The 21,121-nt window shown below is 35.2% G+C and overlaps 1 protein-coding gene across 9 annotated transcripts; it reads right to left on the reverse strand.

The window, feature by feature from the left end:
• Nucleotides 1-810: 810 nt before the first annotated feature.
• LOC149795737 (uncharacterized) lies at nucleotides 811-16,677 on the reverse strand. Of its 9 annotated transcripts, none has more exons than XM_089965651.1 (5): nucleotides 16,640-16,677; nucleotides 12,753-12,813; nucleotides 11,595-11,719; nucleotides 5,780-5,900; nucleotides 811-2,440 (listed from the first exon to the last, which is right to left on the reverse strand). In XM_089965651.1, the coding sequence occupies exons 4-5, from the start codon at nucleotides 5,886-5,888 to the stop codon at nucleotides 1,410-1,412; spliced, it is 1,140 nt and encodes a 379-aa protein (XP_089821777.1). In that variant the 5' UTR covers nucleotides 5,889-5,900; nucleotides 11,595-11,719; nucleotides 12,753-12,813; nucleotides 16,640-16,677; the 3' UTR covers nucleotides 811-1,409. The 9 variants fall into 9 exon arrangements, with proteins under 9 accessions (XP_089821777.1, XP_089821779.1, XP_089821781.1 ...); XM_089965653.1 differs by lacking the exon at nucleotides 16,640-16,677 and adding an exon at nucleotides 16,616-16,639; XM_089965655.1 differs by lacking the exon at nucleotides 16,640-16,677 and adding an exon at nucleotides 16,471-16,489.
• Nucleotides 16,678-21,121: the final 4,444 nt, after the last annotated feature.

A 21,121-nucleotide genomic window follows, 5' to 3' on the forward strand; every position in this document is an offset into this window, starting at 1 on the left:
AGGGACAACAATTACAAAGCCAAACTAGTACAGACAAAAAATAAGATCAAACGGTTGAGTGATGAGGATGTAGATAGCCAAATTTTATCATGGCTAAAAGAACAAGAATTCACATTTGAGACCACATTCCTTCCATAATCCATGCTGGGCTAGTATGTCAAATTAGGAACTGTTGTCCCATTTATTTATCTGTTCACATGATTTTCTTGTATTTTATATATATAGCTAAAGTTTAACATGGCAAGATGAACAAAAATTGAAATTCTAAGACAATATTTGTTCCACAATCCACTGCTGAGGTAGTGTATCAAATTTGGAATTGTTGCAGCTTGCTCACGAGATTTTGTTTCAATCACTATTTTTTTGCAACGATCAAACAATAAGGCCGCCTGTGTACCAGCCAAACTGTGAGTAAAGTTAAATTCAATATGGCATGACTTAGATTTGACTGCTCAAGCAAACATGAATTTGCATGTTTTGTGGTTGCACATAATGTAGAATAAAGTCCTGGAGTACAAAACATAAATAACAGCTGCTAATGGAGCAGTCTGTCTCAGTTATAAACATGTATTTTTCAAGAATGGTAATTACTCTATTTTTTTAAAATGCCAAAATGTTTACTGAACTTAATTTTTGGAAAGTAAATTCAGTTGCAAAGTATTTAAATCCATGCAAACTTTTGCTGAAATACTTCTTTAAGTAAACTGAGGCATGAATGGCCTAACTAGAAATTTTATATCTACAATAATTGTATCTTTCACAAACAAAGCAGAAAGCAAAAGCAAACATCCATTAATGTGAAGGACAAAATACAAGTACTACAATTTTATTGTACTCATGAAAGTAAAGACAGATAATTAAATTCAATCACGTGTACTTGAAAGAGGTTAATGAGAACATAGTGATATACATTTAACAAAATCAAATGTCTTCTATGTATATTAAAGTTTTGACAGAACTCATTACTGGTACATTAAAAAAATAACATTAAGAATTTGAAAATACTGACATACTATGAATTGGAAGTTATGTTGATGTTGAAAATAGAAAATGAAACATGTTGATTGATGTCCAAGAACTAAGGACTGTTCCATTAAAACATACATAAGACCCAGGGAAGGCACTTTTAAAGTGGGGTACTCGCCATAGATGCAAGTTAGAATTTTCTTATCATTTTAATATGAATTCTATGAAATCAATGTACCCTGGCATATATATTTTTTTAAAACTGCCTTCCCTGGGTACCTTGTATGTTTAAATGGAACAGCCCTAAGTTACACCAATTTTCTATTCCGAACATACACAAATCTCCTGGTCACAAGGTGTTTGTGACAGATGCTCAATGTAATACTGAGAATTTTATGGTACTCTTGTTTTAAGAAAAAATAAATACTCCTTAACTGATGCAACTATTTTGTATTCTTCATTGAACAAGAATGCGCATTTAAATCAAAAACAGTGGCAAACATAGCTCCACATGTGCATGCAAACATTCTTTGTCCTACATGAGTTTTCATATGGATTTTAAGGTCCGATTCAATCATAAACATGCTGTGACATAGCTCACACTTGCAGTGAGTTTTTACATGAGCTTTGTAATTGGCCAAGTCTTTACCTTCAAAAATAGCCCCACAACATGTACACTTAACAACACATTCTCCCCTGTCCTTGTGACAATTGAATTGATGAGATGGTAACCTTTTCTTGCAGTCTTTGCATGTCAGAAAGAATTGATTATCCTCTGTTCCAAGGGATTTTCCACTTCCAGGGACTTTTTCTGTGGTAAATTTTCCCTTTTTGTCCCTTCCCTGAACCATAGTCGGGTCAAAATTGTGTATTTTAGGCGGTGACTTGTTCGATGAGACAGTTTCATGTTCTCTAGGAGCACCACTGTGTAACTTGCATTTTTTCTCATTCAAATTATTTAATATTTCTAATGACCCACCAGGATCATCCACTGTGTTCAATTCTTCATATTGAATGTCAAAATTCTCCAAAACTGAATCATCATCTGTATCTACACTAGCTAGCTTAGTTTCCTTAGCAGGCTGTGTTACACCTTCAGAACTAGCTTGTTGAATTATCTGAGAGGAGAAGCCTTTTATGAACTTATTAGAATCTTGATTTCTTTCCATAGTAACTGAATGTGACAGCTTTGCTTGTTTCACTGGTGAAGCATCAGTTTCTGTAATGGGAGTTTGAGATACTATCAGTTTTCCAGTACTTTTGTCTTTGATTAAAATAAACTTTGACAAATATGGATTTAAGGAAACACTGTCAGAGTTTAGAATTTCAAGAGGTTTCACAAGATCAGCACTTTGCACAACTTTTGTGCGGTTATTCTGTGCAGGAATAATAGGTGATTTAGAAATGATCTTGGGATAAAGAATCTGTTTCTTTACTTCTTCCATCCCCTTCTGAGGGTTTTCTTTACCAGCATCTGCAATTAATAAGGAAAAATTCCTTGAAGCATATGCAATGTACTGTAATAATATTAAGTGTTGGAACATGAAATAATATTCATTATTTTTTGAGTACCAAGACTTACATGCACATAAAACCTATAACCATACTGGTGCACCAATGCTTACAGAAGAAAGATTTAGCAAGATTGCCACATGTTAGATCACAAAGGTCAGCTATTGTTCAATTGCTGTGTCAATATATGATTGTTTTTATGTTATTATTTTGTATCTACATATTAACTAATTTCTCCAACATGAAATACAACAAGAGTCCTTCAGAGGGATTGACACTCTACTGGGTGAAAGGACTTTCTAGGAATTGATGATTTTCATTTAGGTCAAAGAAGACATCATTAGAAGTCTTTTGGTGAAAACCCAATGTCATAACGATCATCCATCCATGATGACAACAAGATTTCTAAGGGAGTCATCATGGTAGCCATATTGACTGTATGACTAGGACCATTTTCGTACGGGATCAACTAGGTATCAATAAGTCTAATGGCCAAAACCCAATTCTGATAAAACCATTCATTTGGAGAGACTAGAGAGAACAATATTTTCAAAATATGACCTTTCATTCAGGATGAGTAGCAATGGATAAGATCTTCAAGATGGTTGCTGTGGTTTTCATATTGGACATAAGATTGGGACCACGTCCAATTTCAGACCAACTGAACATTGTAAGAAATCTTCCTGTGAAAAACCCACATCAATAAAACTTTTCTGTTCAAGTAGAGTTGTAATAGCAAGATTTTCAAGATGGCTGCCATGGTGGCCATACTGAATGTCAGATCCACACCATTTTTATTTTGGACCAACTAGGCATCATAAGAATTGTTTTTGGTGAAAACTTCTTGCTGATATGACCATCCATCCAGGAATACCAACAAGATGATTTTCAAGATGGCTGTCATGGTGGCCATATTGGATATCAGTTCGGTAATATTTTGATTTAGTATCAACTAGATATCATAATAAGTATATGTATTAAAACCCCATGCTGATATAACTCTCCATTCTGAAGAGTAGCAATAACAAGATTTTCAAGATGGCCACTGGGGTGACTATATTGGGCATCAGATCTGCACCATTTTCATTCATTACCAACTATACATCATAAAGTCCAGCAGTAAAACCCTATGTTAAATATGACCATCCATTTAGGACAGGTAGTAACAGTAAGATTTTCAAGATGGCCACTGTCCTGACTACAGTGGATGTTCAAACAGCATAATTTTCATTTAAGACCAACTAGACAATAGGATGAATGTGTGTGTGCATTTCAAGGCAATCCTCCAATTAGTTTAGGAGGAGTAGTGATAACAAATTTGTGCTAACAGACTGACAGACCACAAATGACGGTTGACCATCATCTTAATAGCTCTTCTAATCTTTGACCAGTACAGCTAATGAAGGTAAACAGACACTCCACAATTCAAGGGTCTCTTAGTTACTAATTTAAGAAGTGAGACTGGAAATTATACCCATACTATAGTGAATAGTATTTACAAAGTGCATATCATGCTTGGGGTCACTTATAACCTTGTTTATTCCTTAAAAAATATTACACAGGGATTTTTCTTTACCAAATCTTCTTCTTCCACATTACACTTTAGCCATACATCAATTATTTACTTCATTTCATTTGCTCAAGGGCTACTTTTATTCAATGATACAAGTGATCTTAAAAAAATTAAAGTAATCTTTCTTCATTGATACAAGTGATCTTAAATCTACGAGAGGACCTGTTTAATGAATATCTATATATTACACATACAGCTGTCATATATTCATGTAACTGTCATATATTCGTTAAAAGAATGACCAAAATATTATAGATTCAAATTCTGAATCCAGATTGGCTAGATCATCAACAATACATTTTAGTTTTCTGTTTTGGAATAAGATACAACTTTTTTATCCCATATATTACTTATTACATTTTTGGGTTTGGTCAGCTGGTTGTTTTAGTGTTCCCATTTGATTATATTTGGTATATTTGTCTCTTGTTTTACAACAGCAATCCATGTCAGTTAATTGTTTAAACCCTGAAACTGGGGTGGGTTAAGAGAAAATTTTGTCTTAAAGCATTTCCAGTACCCCTTTGTTCCACAACATTAAATTCAACAACTATTATAAAATTTATAATTGACTATATAATATTAGCATCAATAACACAGCTGTGTAAACAATGTACTTATTTAAGGTTGCTTACATCAAAGCAAACCATCACTGCCTTACTACTGCAATTATTTTGAAAGTATTATCTCTGAGACTTTTTTTTACATTCGATATTACTGAAGATCAGTGGTGCTTATAGTTCGAAATCAAGAAATATACTTTATTCAGCGCAACTTAAAATCTTCAATGAATATGCAGTTACCCTATGATGTAATCAAAGTCAGCAAATGTGAGCGATAAACCAAACACTTTTCATTGTTGTAATACTGTTACATTTTAATTAGTTATTTAAAATTTCAAAGCAGTAAACATAATTATTGGTGACTTTCGACAATTATAATGCAATAATGCATAAACTGATAATAGTAACTTGAGCAAAAAAGCGAGAAATTAACGTTAATATGGGTGCAACATCATGTTAATGTTCAAAGCTTGTAATCATCTGATGAAAATATACACATCTGAAAAAGAGGAAATATCAGGAAAATAATATATAATTATTGAATTTTTGCAAACAAATTATATTAATTTATAACAATTCCAGTTAGTAATTCATAAAGATAGTCCCTTTAAAACCATGGAGACTTAATTTCTTCTAAAAAGATAAACATTATGATAAAATATGCTGCTCGATCAGTAAAAAAAAATGTCTAAGGCATTCAAAGACTTATAGTACATGAACCAATTGCATAATCTTGTTTACCAACTTTTGACACACCAATTTTTTTTTATTTTGAGCTTCTCAACTTTTTTTGTAGTATCTAAGACTCCCCATCTTTATGGAGGTCTATTTCCACAGTCATGTATACAGTATGGGATATGAAGAAAACAATATTTATTAAATTAGCCTTATCCTGTTCTACAGGACTTGCAGGATACATTTTAAACAAAGCTGTCAAGAATTAAGAATGAATATGCTATTTGCTGTCTTGAAAAATCAGAAAATCATTGGCCATTATCCAGAGTTCCATTAATTTTCAATTTCTGGAAGTACGGGAACTGAAATTTGCAAGTCCTATACCTAAAAGCCAGAAATGCCCATCATTACACAACAGGTCTGATAAAAGAAGCAACTTACTATAATCTTGTCCTAAGAATTCAATAAACAGGAAAAATAAAAATTTGTCTACCTTTTCCATCATCTATTTTCATCAGGCACCATCCTTTCTGCAAAAACAGCTCTCTTATGGCATTTTCTTGTTCAAGCGTCACGTATAACATCATCAAGTAAGTTTCCATTTTCAGGTTAAACTAATGGTAAAAAGAAAACATTCTGTATATCATAAACAGATCTTGAATAATGAACTTCTGACCCCCTCAATAATGTCCTTGCTACTGTTTGACCCACATGAAGATGTACAATTTTGCTGCGGGGTTCCCTTAATGCATCCCTGACTGATTATAACTTCTACATTGACCCATCTGATTCCTAAAAACACATTTTAAGAGGTGCACATTATTACCATATACTGGTTTACCAATGTATTTTATTTTTCCAGTGGTACGTGCCATGGTACTTTTCCACTGTATTCATACTTCAGTAGTATGCAAGAGTAAAGAAAGAACAGAAATTTCCAAGTAATCTTGTTACAAATTTGATGACATTAACTGCATGTTTTCATTACAAAATAATTAAAACAATTTTTGTACAAAACTGCTGACATTATGACAAATTAATTTTGAATATTACAGTTATGCTCCTTTAATCGCATCTTTGAAATGTGCCACATATGTCAATGTAGTGGCCAAATGGGTTTGGTTAAAGAAATTTGGGCCAAATCCAACTTTTGAAGAAAAAAAGTTCTGCTTCAAAAAAAGGGTTATTATAATTATTTACTAGCGTATGTTAATCTGTTAAGTGCATTTATTCCTTTGTAAGACAGTGAATCATCCAAAGATTTTCAAGAAAGTTTCTTTTGTGGGAATGGCGCTATAGCATAAAAAGTTAGAGCATTCGTAGTGATCATTCTTGGGATTGTAATTAATTGTGGACGATTTTACTGTTGTGGTTGACTTTTTTGTTCTGGTTTATTTTATTAATTTTGTATTATTGTTGAGATAGAAGAAAAATCATTATTTTTTGTGAATAGCATTTAAACTTAACATTCTATTTAGTGAGAAGCGAATTCTTTATAGTAATTATTTCGTCATAACAATAAATTCACAGGTCATACAACAGAACAAGTAGGACTTTTCTTGTGTAGAAGAAATGAAAATCGAAGAGATAATGTAATAATCTGGAGTTTTCTGCAAAAATCAGAAGATATTATGAAATCGTTAAGTGGGCATGGAGCGACCACAAAAATCAGGAATTTTTTTCCCTCCCACCTTATTTTTGCAGTAAAATAGATAAATAAAATAATTAATTTGTTAATAAATTGAAAGAAACTAACCCTGTATATTGATAATTTATTCCTCATTTTTGTTCGTCATGACCAATTTATTAAACAAAAAAGTATATCCATAATTCCATATGTATGCAGCATAAGTCCGTTTTTCTGCCTCTACCACCCTCCTCCTAGTAGAAAAAACAAGCTGATTGAATCTTTGTTTTTGGAGTATGGAAATTCGAAAGGTGGAAATCGGATTATTCTTGGAGATATTAACTTTGACTGTCCTGGAAACCCATACACATAAAAACTCCTAGATTCCATTCATGTTTTCAACCTCAAACAGTCAGTTAACCAACCCACCCATAAACATGGTCACATTTTTGACTGGATTCTTCATAGACCTGATGATAATATTCTACGGTCCTCCCCGGTACCCCACGAACTTGCATTAGGTCACCTCTGCATTATATACCATCCTGACGTATCAGTCCCTAACCCACCACCTTTATTTGCTACTAAGAGAAACCTCTGTATGATAAATTGAACCAAACTAATGCATGACATCCAAGCTAACCTAACAACTTGCTTACCTCCTACAGCAGAACTCGATAACTGCCTGCATTCACTGCTTGACAAACATGCCCCAGCAACCAGGCACAGAGTATCAATTTAAAAGTGTTCTCAGTGGTATAACAGTATTATGGACCAGCTTCACACTGCTAAAAGAGACCGCCGTAAAGCTGAGAGGCTTTGACTTTCCACCAGACTCACTCATAAGCAAATTTATGAAGCCGCTAAGAACATCACAAACATAGTCTATGCAGTGATATCAGCCCATTAAAGTACTAAGATTATGGAAAGTTCCAGCTGCAAAGAGCTCTTCGAGATTACTAACAAGCTAATGTCAAGGAACAAATGTACACCACTTCCAACTACCTTCTCTCCAGTCGACCTTTTAGACCTGTTCACAAATTTCTTCTGTGACAAAGTACAAACCATTAGAGATAAGCTTCACAACACAATTTCAATTGACTCGTCATTACCATACAGTTGGGATACAAAATTTCAGCAGCAACCATTATCAACATTTAAACCTGTCTCTTTGGATTTAGTACGTACAATCATGATGAAGAGTGCACCCAAGTCATGTGAACTTGATCCAATTCCAACATCACTGCTGCTTGAGTGCTTAGATCCAGTATTGCCTTCACTAACTGATGTTGTTAATACCTCTTTCATCTGGGGAATTCCCATCATTTTTCAAAACTGCCATTGTAAAGCCTCTGCTGAAGAAAACAACACTTGACAATAATAATTTAAAGATCTACCACCCAGTTTCTAATCTCCCATTCATATAAAAAATCTTAGAAAAAGTTGTTCCATCCCAACTTTTATCTCATCTAAATTCAAAGTCTTTTTAGCAATGCACAGTCTGCAAATCCCCCTTGCCACAATAATGAAACTACTCGTCTAAAAGTAGTTAATGTCCTTCTCTTTGCTTTGGATAGCGGAAAGATTACAGTCCTCACCCTCCTTGATTTGTCTGCAGCATTTGACACAATAGACCACGATATATTACTTCACCATCTCCAGCATGTTTTTGGCATTCATGATACAGTTTACTGTGGTTCAGGACCTACTTAGTCACCAGGATACAAATTGTGTCCAAAAAATGGAATACACTCCAGCCCAGTTGATCTATGATATGGTGTTCCACAGGGGTCTCTTCTTGGACCTGTTCTCTTTATTCTATACAGTCAGCTGCTCTTATGTGTCATAGATCATCCAGTGTCTCACCAATTGCATACTGATGACACCCAAATAATACAAATCTAGCCACCCAACTGAAGCTGATGCTACCATCCAAGGGGTAGAGAGGAGCATTTCTGATGTGAAATCATGGATGACATGTTACGTGTAACAAGCTGCAGATGAATGATGATAAAATTGAAGCCAAAATGATCACAACACAAAGACTTTCTCATTAACATCATTTACCTCAAACAATAAACATCAGCAACATCAGCATTAAATTCACACAGTCAGTACAAAACCTAGGTGTTACTCTCGACTGTACTCTCATATTGCACCAACATGTCATGAACATATGCAAGGCTCCATATCTTGAGCTGAGACGCATCAGCTCAATTCGCAAATATCTTTCAGTTGATGCCACTAAAACACTTGTGTTCATTAGTACTTTCAAGACTGGACTATTGTAACTCAATTCTGTCTAGTACTAATATTAGTACCCTTACTCGTACCTCGTGGACAGGGTACTAACATGAGCATATACATGTTAATGGAGCAAGCCGGGTGTGATTCACACCCGGCGTTCCTTTAGCCTAATAATAAAACTTTAAACATATTCCTTGCATGTAATCCAATAAATTGAGTAGTCCTCTTATTTAATACCGGAAGTATCGAAAATCATTGTAGAAATAGTTGTAAAATCTCGTTTACCTTTTTCAGCCAATATTTTCGTTTAGATCGTCCACCATATTATTTCAAATAATGATTACTTCCGTTCTCAGCCTCATTTGTTTGTGTGCCATATAAGGACATTGGCGCCTTTTTTGGAAATGTAAACAAATCGTAGTAAAATTTTGGCGCCGTTTGGGTCAGAAATTCTGCGCATTAAAAGTAAATACGGTTTACAGGCAACTTTGAAATTCCACCAAGAAGCGATTATTCGCACATAATTGATAATTGTATAGCGTAGAAAATCCAAAATATGGTCTGGCAAGACTTACGTAGAAAAGGGGTCACGGCGAAAGTCTCGCGTTATCTGTCATGGCGGACAGGATAAGGTTAGAGTAACCATGCCAATTTATTTTATAGCGTAAGGGCTTAATAAATTCAAAATAAGCCAAATTTCTTCCACAATACGATTATACTTATGTATTTGATTTCTACACTGTTTGTTTTTCGGACTTTAGTGACGAATTTTTTTGCTCCATTACATGATATGGGATCAGTTCGTAGCCTCAACCACAACAAATCAAGTTGAGGCTACGACATCGTAGCTAAATTCTGTCTGGTTCATCTCACTATCTACTCCTGAAACTTCAAAAAGTTCAAAACACAGCTGCTCGGATCATACTTAGAGTACCACGATCAGAGCACACCTCCCCGCTGCTCTGTACCCTACACTGGCTATCCATTTGATCCAGAATCAAACACAAACTTTGTTCTCTGTGCTACATTTCACTGTCGGACTCTAGTCCAACATACCTATCTGACCTCACTCATGTGTACACACCAGCAAGATACTTACGCTCCTCTTCTGACAATCGTATACTCATTATTCCAAGTATGAAAATAAAGTCATATGGACAGCGTTCTTTTGCATACCAGGGCCCAGCAACATGGAATGAATTGCCCAATGAACTTAGACACAAAGACACAGTGATCACATTCAAGAGGGCTCTCAAAACTCACTTATTTCGACAGCAAGAACAAACTTAAAGACCTAATAATGTTTCCTACCTGAAACATTCTCAGCATACTTTTTATTTTTTTAATGTTTTTCTAATTTCATATTGTTTGTTTTTGTAATAATATCATTATGTTTCTTATCTTATAGGTGCTGTCTAAAGTTGTAAAGCGCTTAGAGCTTCTAAAGATTAGGCGCTATACAAAGTCCTCATTATTATTATCATTATTATTATTATTATTATAATGTAAAAAAAATCTTCAAAATATTGTTATGTATATTTGATTTAATTTATAGTTGATTTAATTTAATTTTTTGTTTGTTAGTTTTACATTTTTATTGTAATGAAACTTTATTTACTGGAGTTGATATTGTCCAGAATCTTCTTTATTTTTGCCGTAAACAACTTTATGGAGACATTGTATCTAATCATGACCTAGTTTTTGACCTTGATTCAGAACCAGTGATGGTTTCTAGTAAACAACTTTTTTTAAATTTTTTTCTCAGAGTAAGATTCATAAAGTGGAATTAAGGCCAAATCTGGCCTACATGTCAAATAACATGTAACATGTTTTTCCAGAAGACTGACCAACAACCAGGCATCTGTTTTGCATTTTAATCAGTCTTATAATTTATGTTATGATAATAATTAGCCAGTCTGACTTTAAACCATTTAAACTTAACTGTGTTTTGTTGTGACCAGTGTGAGTTGAATTTTTAATTTTTCTTCCAATTATTTGAATTCAAGATTACTTTCCCTGGAAATTAAAGTGTTCCTACAAAATTCTTGGACAAAGACAGTTATTGATGTTTATACAGAATAAAAACTGGAATATTATTTTCTGTGATTCAACAAAGAACTGTTGACACATCAGTACAATGCTGACCACAGCATACTTCATCACCTTCCATTCTGGATTACATCAGGATTTGACCTCAGTTTCATTAGGACTTTTTATTACTAGGACTTCCATTTTTTCATTATTGGATTATTTCTGAGACTGAAAACATGGTCATATTACATACATGAAGATATCACCCTAGCTTCATTTTGAATGATCTTGCTAGAAATATAATCTGGTGGCTAGATAAAGGTTATTACAAATACTTAGTATCAGAATGGGTGGGTTTTTCATTTTGAAGATGTTATTTGCAGCTGTTTATTGACAATCTTACAACAAGCAGCAGGCTTCTCCCCAGCTGGCTCTATCACTTCTCTCAAAATGTCACTACCACCATAAGTTGGTTTCAGCAGCTTTCCTGCATAATCTAACCTTTTCTTTACATCATTTTCAGCGGATCTGCAAAAAAAGTAACAGGAACTAAAGATATTATAGGCATGAACTAGTGTCACTACCACTCTTATGGTTAACTTTTCATGAATTTAGCCAAACGTCAATGACAAAATTACTGAATGACAAATGAAAATGAGGCTGACCCCAGGGTCAAACAGTGTTTACTTACATCACTAGTGAGAGGTTCAAGGTGACTCATTTGATACACTGAACCACTTTAAATAAAGATTTAAAAATAAGCATTAATGTGTTAATTTTATTAATGCTAGATCATTCAGTTACATCATAATGCTGTTAGTAGCTCCAAAAACTAGATGACTACATGAACTTCGCATAAAGACCCAGTTTTCACTGTAAATACATGAAGCCATCATCACAACCACAACTGTGATGTTCTGCTTTCCTCCTACATCACCCATGATTTCCTGTGCAGATATTTTGTCATTTCTAACAGACATGCATAAACCCATGTAACCAATCACTGCAAGCGTGAGTAAAATCTTCTTACCAGTGACCCAGTATGACCTTTCACTAGCAACAGGTACCCCAACTAAACCCCCTAATTTCTTTTTAACGTCATCCATGATTGCAATAACAGTAACTCTTGCAAACTTGTGCCTACACAAAATTGAAACAAAAACTTAAAAGATAAGATGACATAAACTGGCCACAAAACGTAAAATAAATGGTTAGAATTAAGAAGGAAGTATCATAAATCTGAGACTTCTAAAATGTACAACTTAAAAGTACTGACATCCTGTAATGAAAACATGAACAATATTAATAAACAGAAGGAGAACTGTGGAAATATTAAAAATAAGTTATTCTTATTTTTTGGTCACTGAATTTATTTTAAAGTAATGAACACTTACCAAAAATACCTGATCATAACCAAATTTTAAAACTGCAATAATTTTATTGTTGTTTACTAAGTTATGAATTCATATCAGTGTACAAGAACAATGTAATAGCTATGTACTGTTTGCTTCAAATGTAGTCCTAGCATATAATTTCAACTTGTGAAGAAGTCAAGAATTACCTGTTTCATGCAACATTAAGGGGTTGCCTTGTAAACATGCTCATAAAGGCTACAGAAGTACCTGGAAAACAGAAAATAGTCTATTTATTTTAAAGCTGAATGTTTACAAAACATTTTTATATAACCATATGGTAATTTCAGCATGAAAATTTGAAATATCAAGTACTCCAGAATTTTAAAGTCACAAAAAAACCATCATTAACAAATCATGTGTGAATGCTTATTGGGAATTTAATTTCAAATGATGTGATAAAAAAGAGAAGCTTAATATCTCAATATATGCCGACAACATTCAATTTTGATACATTTTATAACTGTAGTAAAATCATGTCCAGTTACTACTGTATCATCCCATACCCTACTTTGACGCACTTTCATGAACTCCCAGTTCTCTAGAGACAATGACATCATAAAAACTACATTTGTTTACACTGACCACAGACAGAATTATTTTTGTGTTGAAAATATTATCATTATCAGTTGTAAAACATAACAAAGATTCCAGAGGTCTTAGCATTGCTTAATCATGCATATTTGGATGCAAATTTTGTATCTGAGATGCAGAAAATTACTCTTGCAGGAATCCTCTGTAAACATGCAATAGCTGACCGGCAATTGTCCCATTTCAACCACACACTGAGTGGTAAAGTGCACTGATCAATTGATCATATTAGCTGTTGCTAATACATGTATTTACAATGACAAAATTCATTGACTAAAAGGCCCCTAGATGTACATGTTGTCATTATAAGAGTACATCAAAAGAACATGACACAATAAGCGGTGCAGCAAGTTCAAAGACTTTGACTAGCTGCTGAGTGGTGGGAAAATGTGCTGATATTTACAGTGACTGAATTCAGAGGCAGAATGGCTCTGAGATGTACATGCGGTCATTATAAAAGTACATTAAATGAACAAATTCAGCTTTTATTATTGTGTTCATTTCCTAATGTAGCTGACTAAGTAGTGCATGTGACCTCAAAATCAAGACATGTTGAGACTACGACAAAATGCGGCTTGCAAATATGGAAAAGTATTTTGGGGTCAACTCATTCCGCCCCAATCCCGCCTGTAGGCGTGATGAGGCTGTACCATATTTCCGAGCTCCGCAGCATCAAGGTCATTTAAGATACACCAATGTGGGTGGTATTACAAAAAAGCAGACAGATATAGCTCTAAAATGATACCAAATAATCTGGAAGTTCTAGTTGCACTACAAAATAGAGGGAAAAACCTCATTTTTTGGACCAACTTAATTCACTTGTGGTCGGAATGTGATTTTGTGCTCGAATTTTATACCTTTTGGCCTCAGATCTAAGGCAGACTGGTCTGAACTGCACACAGACAGGTGAACCTTTGCAAAAACTAGGGTAAGGTGGGCATTTGGAATAAAGAGTGGTCTCCATACAAAAATGATGGGTCCATTAAAAAAAACAAAATGACTCCAACTTTTACCCTTTTGCTCATGTGCAAGCAAAATAACCAGTGGAAAATGATGTTTCTAATAGAAGTAGGCATTATTCTCATGGAAAATCTGTTGAAAGCCGATGTATTACGACATATTCAGAAATAGCCTCCCAAATGTCTTTCCTACGCGCATTTCAGGCAAAAACGGCAAAGACCTCTGGGACCGAATGAGTTAAATAGAAAATTGATGAAGATTGTAATTAAATTCAGAACAATGCTAGAACTGCTAATTCAGACTGAAGAGTAGCCAAGTGCAAGAAAGTGTGTGTTACCAGGCTTAGTGTTTGCAAAAAAGGCTTTTCCTAGAACTGATAAAAGTTCAGACAAACAAGAGCTATATGTCAATGGTGTAAAGAATTTGGAAAATTAAACTCCATGACAACCACAGGTTCTTCTCATCTGGACATTTAGCCACCTCAGGTATGCCCAATATGCTTATTCCCCATAATTTTTGCTGGTGGGACTCCTATTTTCACCAAACAAGGAGTGCTGGACTCCTGGTTTTAAAATCCCAGCAAGACCGCTTGACACATACCACGAAAGCACAACTCCATTTCACTTATTCTCGTGTTTCCAATTAGAAAGCATTCAAAAAAAGAATATGTGCATTTTCTATTGCAATTTTATTTAAAATAAGGGTAGGTAGGTAGTCTTTTTTTTAAAACATTATATATATTGTACTAAGCACTTCAAATTCAAATACTGGGCTAAATCAGCTCAATTAGTTGCACAAATCAATTTCAGGAAGTTTCTCTTCATGCTGAAATTTCTTTCTTTAATCCGGAGAGGGAAAAAGTGCTAAGGTTGGCAACAAAACAAGAGATGTTCAGCCCAACAGAAACACATCGGTGGGGTGGGGGCTAAAAGTATTAGGAATTTCTATCTGGTATACCGACAATTTAACTTTACACCAAATTTTTAATAATCATACAGGAGAACATTGATATTCAACCTATTTGGACAAAATAATTTGTCTGAAAATGTTAAGAGTTACAAGAAAAGAAATTAAAATATTCTAGTAAAACATTGTCCTCTGCCTATGATTGTTTACACTTCCAGAGACACAAGTTATGAATGATGCAAAACAGTTTTAAAAACAGTATATCCATGAGTTGATCTTCTACATATTCATATACTAAACCTAACATAATTTTTATTCTATGTAAAAAATATATTTTATCATAAATACCATCACAACTTTTGGCAATGTGATTCTTTTAGCTTTTGCAGCAAAATCTGTTACAGAATGTAAAATTATGATAAATATAAGAACAGCTATAGGAATTCGAAGTTAAATTCCTTTATGTAATTTTTCCAGTTAACTTGAGTTATTTATGTGCTATTGCTGTTACTTTGCTATATCTTAGCCTATTTTCACTGGTGCATATGTACGCTGATGCAACATGAAAATTATATATATATATATAAATATATATATAAAGAATACAAATCATATGGCGAATAACAGTCCTTTCAAGTGCGCTGGATCCAGCAAGGGATCATGTTTGTCAGGGATTGATTAAGATAAATGAAATAAACTGACTACGAACAGTGCAAAACTAGTATCTTATATTGACCAATATTTTGTTTAATATAAAATATCTTTCAGCATCCGCAACATGTCATAGTAAAGTTTTACAAAGACAAAATATTGGTCAATATAAAATATCTTTCAGCATCCACAACAAGTGATAGTCATGTAAAGTTTTACAAAGACAACGCTATGTCTGTTTTATTTGTTTGTCCTGTCTATGGTTTGTATTTGCCTTTGCCTTTTTAAAAGACTCTTAAAAAAGTCGAAAGTGCTTGGCTAGCTAGTACTAATTTTGCACTGTTCGTAGTCATTATATTACATATATATATATATATATATATATATATATATATATATATATATATATATATATATATATATAATATGCATTTTTATCCATACTTTGCTAAAATAAATAATAGTTTTTAAAGTAATTAGAAATATCACTATTAAAGTAAATTTGTGAAAAAGTGAAAGTGCATTAGTACGTCAAAACCAACCAGTCCAGGTTACTTCCACGCCGTTTAATGAGTCAATGAAAATTTCTCTTTGAAACACGATTGACTGATAAAAGGAGCACTTTCGTATACGTGTTGGAGATTGTTATATTATTTTTATTTTTGTAACACATATTTTTTATGCTAACTCCAGAAAACAAGGAAAGCCCCGCGCTGGCAACCACGGGTGATAAATAAAGGAAGGAAAGAGCATTGTCACCCATGATTTGCGACTATGATATGATTCAGCAGTTTTCCTTTTAGTCAAATTGTACAGCCCAATATCGAAAACAACTGTGTCTGAGTGCCTAATACTGCCTATTAGTCATTTTTAGCCTCCATAATTTAAACATACTCTTGGCTACCTAATGTATTATGTTCATGTATACCTTCCGTTTTCTTATGCTCGGTGTTAAGGTTCCAACACTCCATTTAACAAAATATCCTGTCACTCGGTAGTACTAATATTACTAACCCTACTTCGTGGACCTTTGAAGCATTACTGATTTAAACCGATATGAATCAACAGAGCAGCTGGGTGTGATTCACACACGGCGTTTGTTCAGCCTCCTGTATAAAAAAAGGAAGATGTTCTTTACATTTTCTGAAAGAAATAGTCCTCTTATTTAATACTAGAATTGCTGCATCTTATGGCAGAAATACCTGTAAAAAATATTGTTTACCTTTATTTTTATCCAGTATTTTCTTTTGGATCTCATACGATGTTAATTGCAAGTTATATAATCAAGTCGGGATAAGGCCCAAATTGCATTACATGTATTCGGGTATGAGTTTAGTTCACTGAATCAATGAATTAGAGACAAGATAAGCCTGTTTATTGTCTTTCACCTAAAAAATCAAAAGGATATGACAATGAGAACACATGGCATCAATAAATATCTCACGCACAATGTTATTTGCTCTCTATCACCCTGTCCTCTCGTCCATCCAGTTTTTACAAATATATAGTTAATTTAAATTTCTTTTGTAACAACAATTTGAAGTAAGCCTAATAATGTATTGTAATAGAAGCAAGTATCCTATATAATGGCCTGCAAGTTGACGTTTGAAGTAATGATGGACAAGGACAATATGCAAAATTGTTTGCTGTTTTTTTTTTGCGGTTTTTGAGGTTTTTGCATGATGTATCAACAATGCACGTATGTACCTGATATTGTTAGTAATGGATAAATTGCAAGTTCTGTACCAACCATTTGTTTGTTGTTGTTTTGAATTTTTTTAAATATATAGATATAGGTCGACTTAATAACGTACAGAGAGAGAGAGAGAGAGAGAGAGAGAGAGAGAGAGAGAGAGATTTGGATTTTCAAGTTAGCTTTATAAATTTGTAATTCATATCAGTAGTAAAGGCATTGGGGTTTCTGGCTCACTTTCAGCACTGCGTGATGAAAGAGTGAGCTCCCATGAACATCTACTACGGTGTAATAGAGTTTCTGGCTCACTGTGCTCCTTAGAAGGGTTCTGACTCACCTGTATACGACCCATGTAACTCTGCTACTGCATGATGAAGGAGTTCAATAGAACTCTACTGCTGGGTTGCTGTATCACCGTGTGCGATAATGTCCATGGACGAGTGTGTGAATACCATCGGTGGAGTATCGTTTATCGTCGAAGGATCACATTCCATTTTTATGAGTAGTGTTGAGAATTGATTTCGTTGTGATCGGAAGGTTCTCATGGACTAGTAACATAGATGTCCCTGTAATGACTGACTGTAATGATCGCTAGTGGCAATGTGACAGTTGACTGTTTTTTTTTTTTTTTTACTCCTCTGGCTTTTTTTCTTGATAGTATCATGGAGCGTGATGCAATACATTTTGGATCGAAGTCCTATGAATTCTGTAATGGATATTCCATAAGTTTCATTATTGAACTTTCCAAGTTTCTTTTTATTGTCTTTGCAGTGAGATGGGTTTGTTTAAGGATAATCTCTTAGATCGAAGCGATCTTGATGTTGACAGAGATGTGAGTAGACGTCGTTGGTGTGAATTTCATAGAAAAGTCAATCAATATCGGTTATGAGTAGCTTGGCTTTATCTCCGTAGTATCGTTTGATGAAGTCGTAATGAAACTCGAGGATGAGCATTTTGGAGAGGCCGAGATCGGCTGGACCGACGTAAATGAGTTTATAGAGCATGGGATGTGTTTTTCTGAATTCGATGACGACAAGTTCTTCGTCAAAGATTTTCATGCTAACGAAGGCATCTTTGGCCACCAGCTTATCTCGTCGTCGTGGGTTATTGACGATTTCGATTTTCTTTCTGTGCCTAGTGTTTTCCATGTCTTTTCCGAACATGCATTTGTTCACGAGTTTAAAGAAATTTCTACCGCTCTCTGTGGTGGCTTTGGCGCATTGTTGGGTATTGAAGTCGACGTAGGATTTCACCCATGGAGATTATTTAAACTCGAGTGATCGATGAACTTGTTGGAGAACGAGTCCATGCTGAAGAGCTCGTTCGTGCAGTCGTTAATGTATATTTTCGTGTGTTTTGTGATGGGGCTTGCGTACGATTTTTTATATCTTGTCATCTCCTATTCTAAATTGTGCTTTTTATTCGAACTATTAAGAAGAAAGCATGTAAAGCACGGAAGGTGTGATGAGGAATTGTTCAGCGCAGAAGGGATACTCGTATTGAGCGTCGTGGAGATGGGGTGGATACTCCAGAGCGACTTCGGTGAAATATCCCCTTGAGTTATCCTGATACCCTGTTTGTCTTTCTTGCAGGAATTCTTGTCGGGTGATCCAAAGAAAATCTCCTGCGGGAAGGAAATGTAATATAGCCCTTCCATAGCGATTATTGTTATCAAGGTAAAGGATGTAGGTGGAGGGTTTGATATGATCGTAGTGTTTCGTGTACTTTTGTTTAATTGGCGACGGCGTGTTTTTGTCGTGTTTTTGGCTGATAGTGCAGATGCCTCCTCGAGTCATGCTCTCGGTGAACATGAACATGTCTGGATCTTGGAAGAGTTCAAGTTGTGCTTGAATGGTCTTGATGATGGCATCCCAGAAGAGTCCTGGTGATATGAAATACCAGAACTGGATCGAGTTGATAATGATCTAGACAAATGCGTCTGAAAGTTTTGAAGACATTCATTAGTAGAAGTATGTCTGTTTTGAGGTAGAGGTCGTGATAATCGCCGAGAGTGTGACATTCGAGGTTATTCCATATTTGGTTAGCGTACTGATACTCTTCCTCCGTGATGTGGGAGAGATGTAAGTGAGAATAGAAGTCCTCTAGAGCTGCTAAGGAGGTTTCATCAAATCTAGACCATGCATCAATGTATTCGTAGGGATAAACTCCTTTTTTTGAGGAGAGGAGCACGAGTAGTAAATATTTTTTTCGAGATGCATGAACTTAGGATAAGTTTGAGCGAGTTCTTCTAGAGACGACTTCATAAACTGGAAGGAATCGGTGAAACGAAAAGGACCAACAGAAAACGACATGTATGTTTGGAAATTGTTGGGGACGCGTTTGATGTAAGTTCCCACTTCATCGAGAAGTGTCTTGACTCATTGACCAGATGAACGTTGTTAGAGACTCCTAGTTTGATGGCGGTGTGGGTGCATGGTTCTGCCTGAAAAGTAGGATGTACAATGCGCTACATGAGTGATGGGTGCACTCTGCGCAGAAGTAAATGAATCCTTTGTCAGCACCTCCGTACGCTTTTTCAGTGCCTGGGGTGGGGTGGGGTGGAAGATGCATGATGTTATTGCGTTGTCGTTGAAGGGCTTGATGATCGATTTTGGGTAGTCGTTTATCGATATCAGCTCGGTGTGATCGACTGAGGATGTCATGCTGATGTTGAAGAAGTTCGTCTTTGGGAGCTGTTTTTCCGGTGAGTGCTTGGTAGTGGTCTTGCACTTACTTCAAATAGTGCTGCGTGGTGAGGATCTCACGTTCTGTGATGGCCTTGTACTCGTTAACGAGCTTACGGCGAACAGTTCCTCTTGACATCGCCTTTAGGTTTGTAAGACACGCTCGATGAGCTCTCCATTTTGAGACAGTGGGGATTATAAGAAGCATTCTCCAATCTCACCAACACTTCCCTTACCATCCCAATATCATCAACCATTTGCTACAACTTTTTCGTTATGTTTAAATAGTTGTTTCCATCTTCTTTGATTATCCAAGGTTGAACGGCTCGAATGACGAATGCTCCACTTTTTATGTCTCAAGCACAAACGTGAAGGAAAAATTCACTCTCACTAACCAGCTATATCACTTACTCAACAACCCACAGTGATGCGAGTGCTAACCTAAAATAAATTATTTACAAACCAAGACACTGATAAGAAATATTCTGTGTTTACAGACAAGTTTTTTTTGTTAAGATAATAAACAAACACCACACAAACATGCTCGTGCATACATACACACAAACATACATACACAAACCCACGCGCGCGCGCGCGCGCACACACACACACACACACACACAAACACACATACATACACACAAACGTACTCTTGTGCAGGGACAGGGTTTTTTCTTAAGATATAAAACAAATACACACAAACGTACCCACGCACACATGCACAAACAAACGTACGCTAGCACACACACACGAACACATACCATTACACAATCGTACGTGCGCGCACAAACACACATGCATACACATAGATACACATATAATTATAGGATTGGCAACTTGATTTATTTCTTTTTTAGAGACCTGGTTAGCCCTGAAAAGAGCTGGTTTTTGGAACTTCAGATGCACCTAGTTAATGATGACACCTCCTAAGCCGGGTCCCACACACACATCGTCTACTTCATCATTCCCCCAATTGATGCGTGTGGTTGGGAGCGCAGATTGCTGATGAGTGGCTTCATCTTCCCCAGTTTTT

Source organism: Sinohyriopsis cumingii, chromosome 7, assembly GCF_028554795.1.
Source record: "Sinohyriopsis cumingii isolate HCF-2022 chromosome 7, ASM2855479v2, whole genome shotgun sequence".
NCBI lineage: Eukaryota > Metazoa > Mollusca > Bivalvia > Unionida > Unionidae > Sinohyriopsis > Sinohyriopsis cumingii.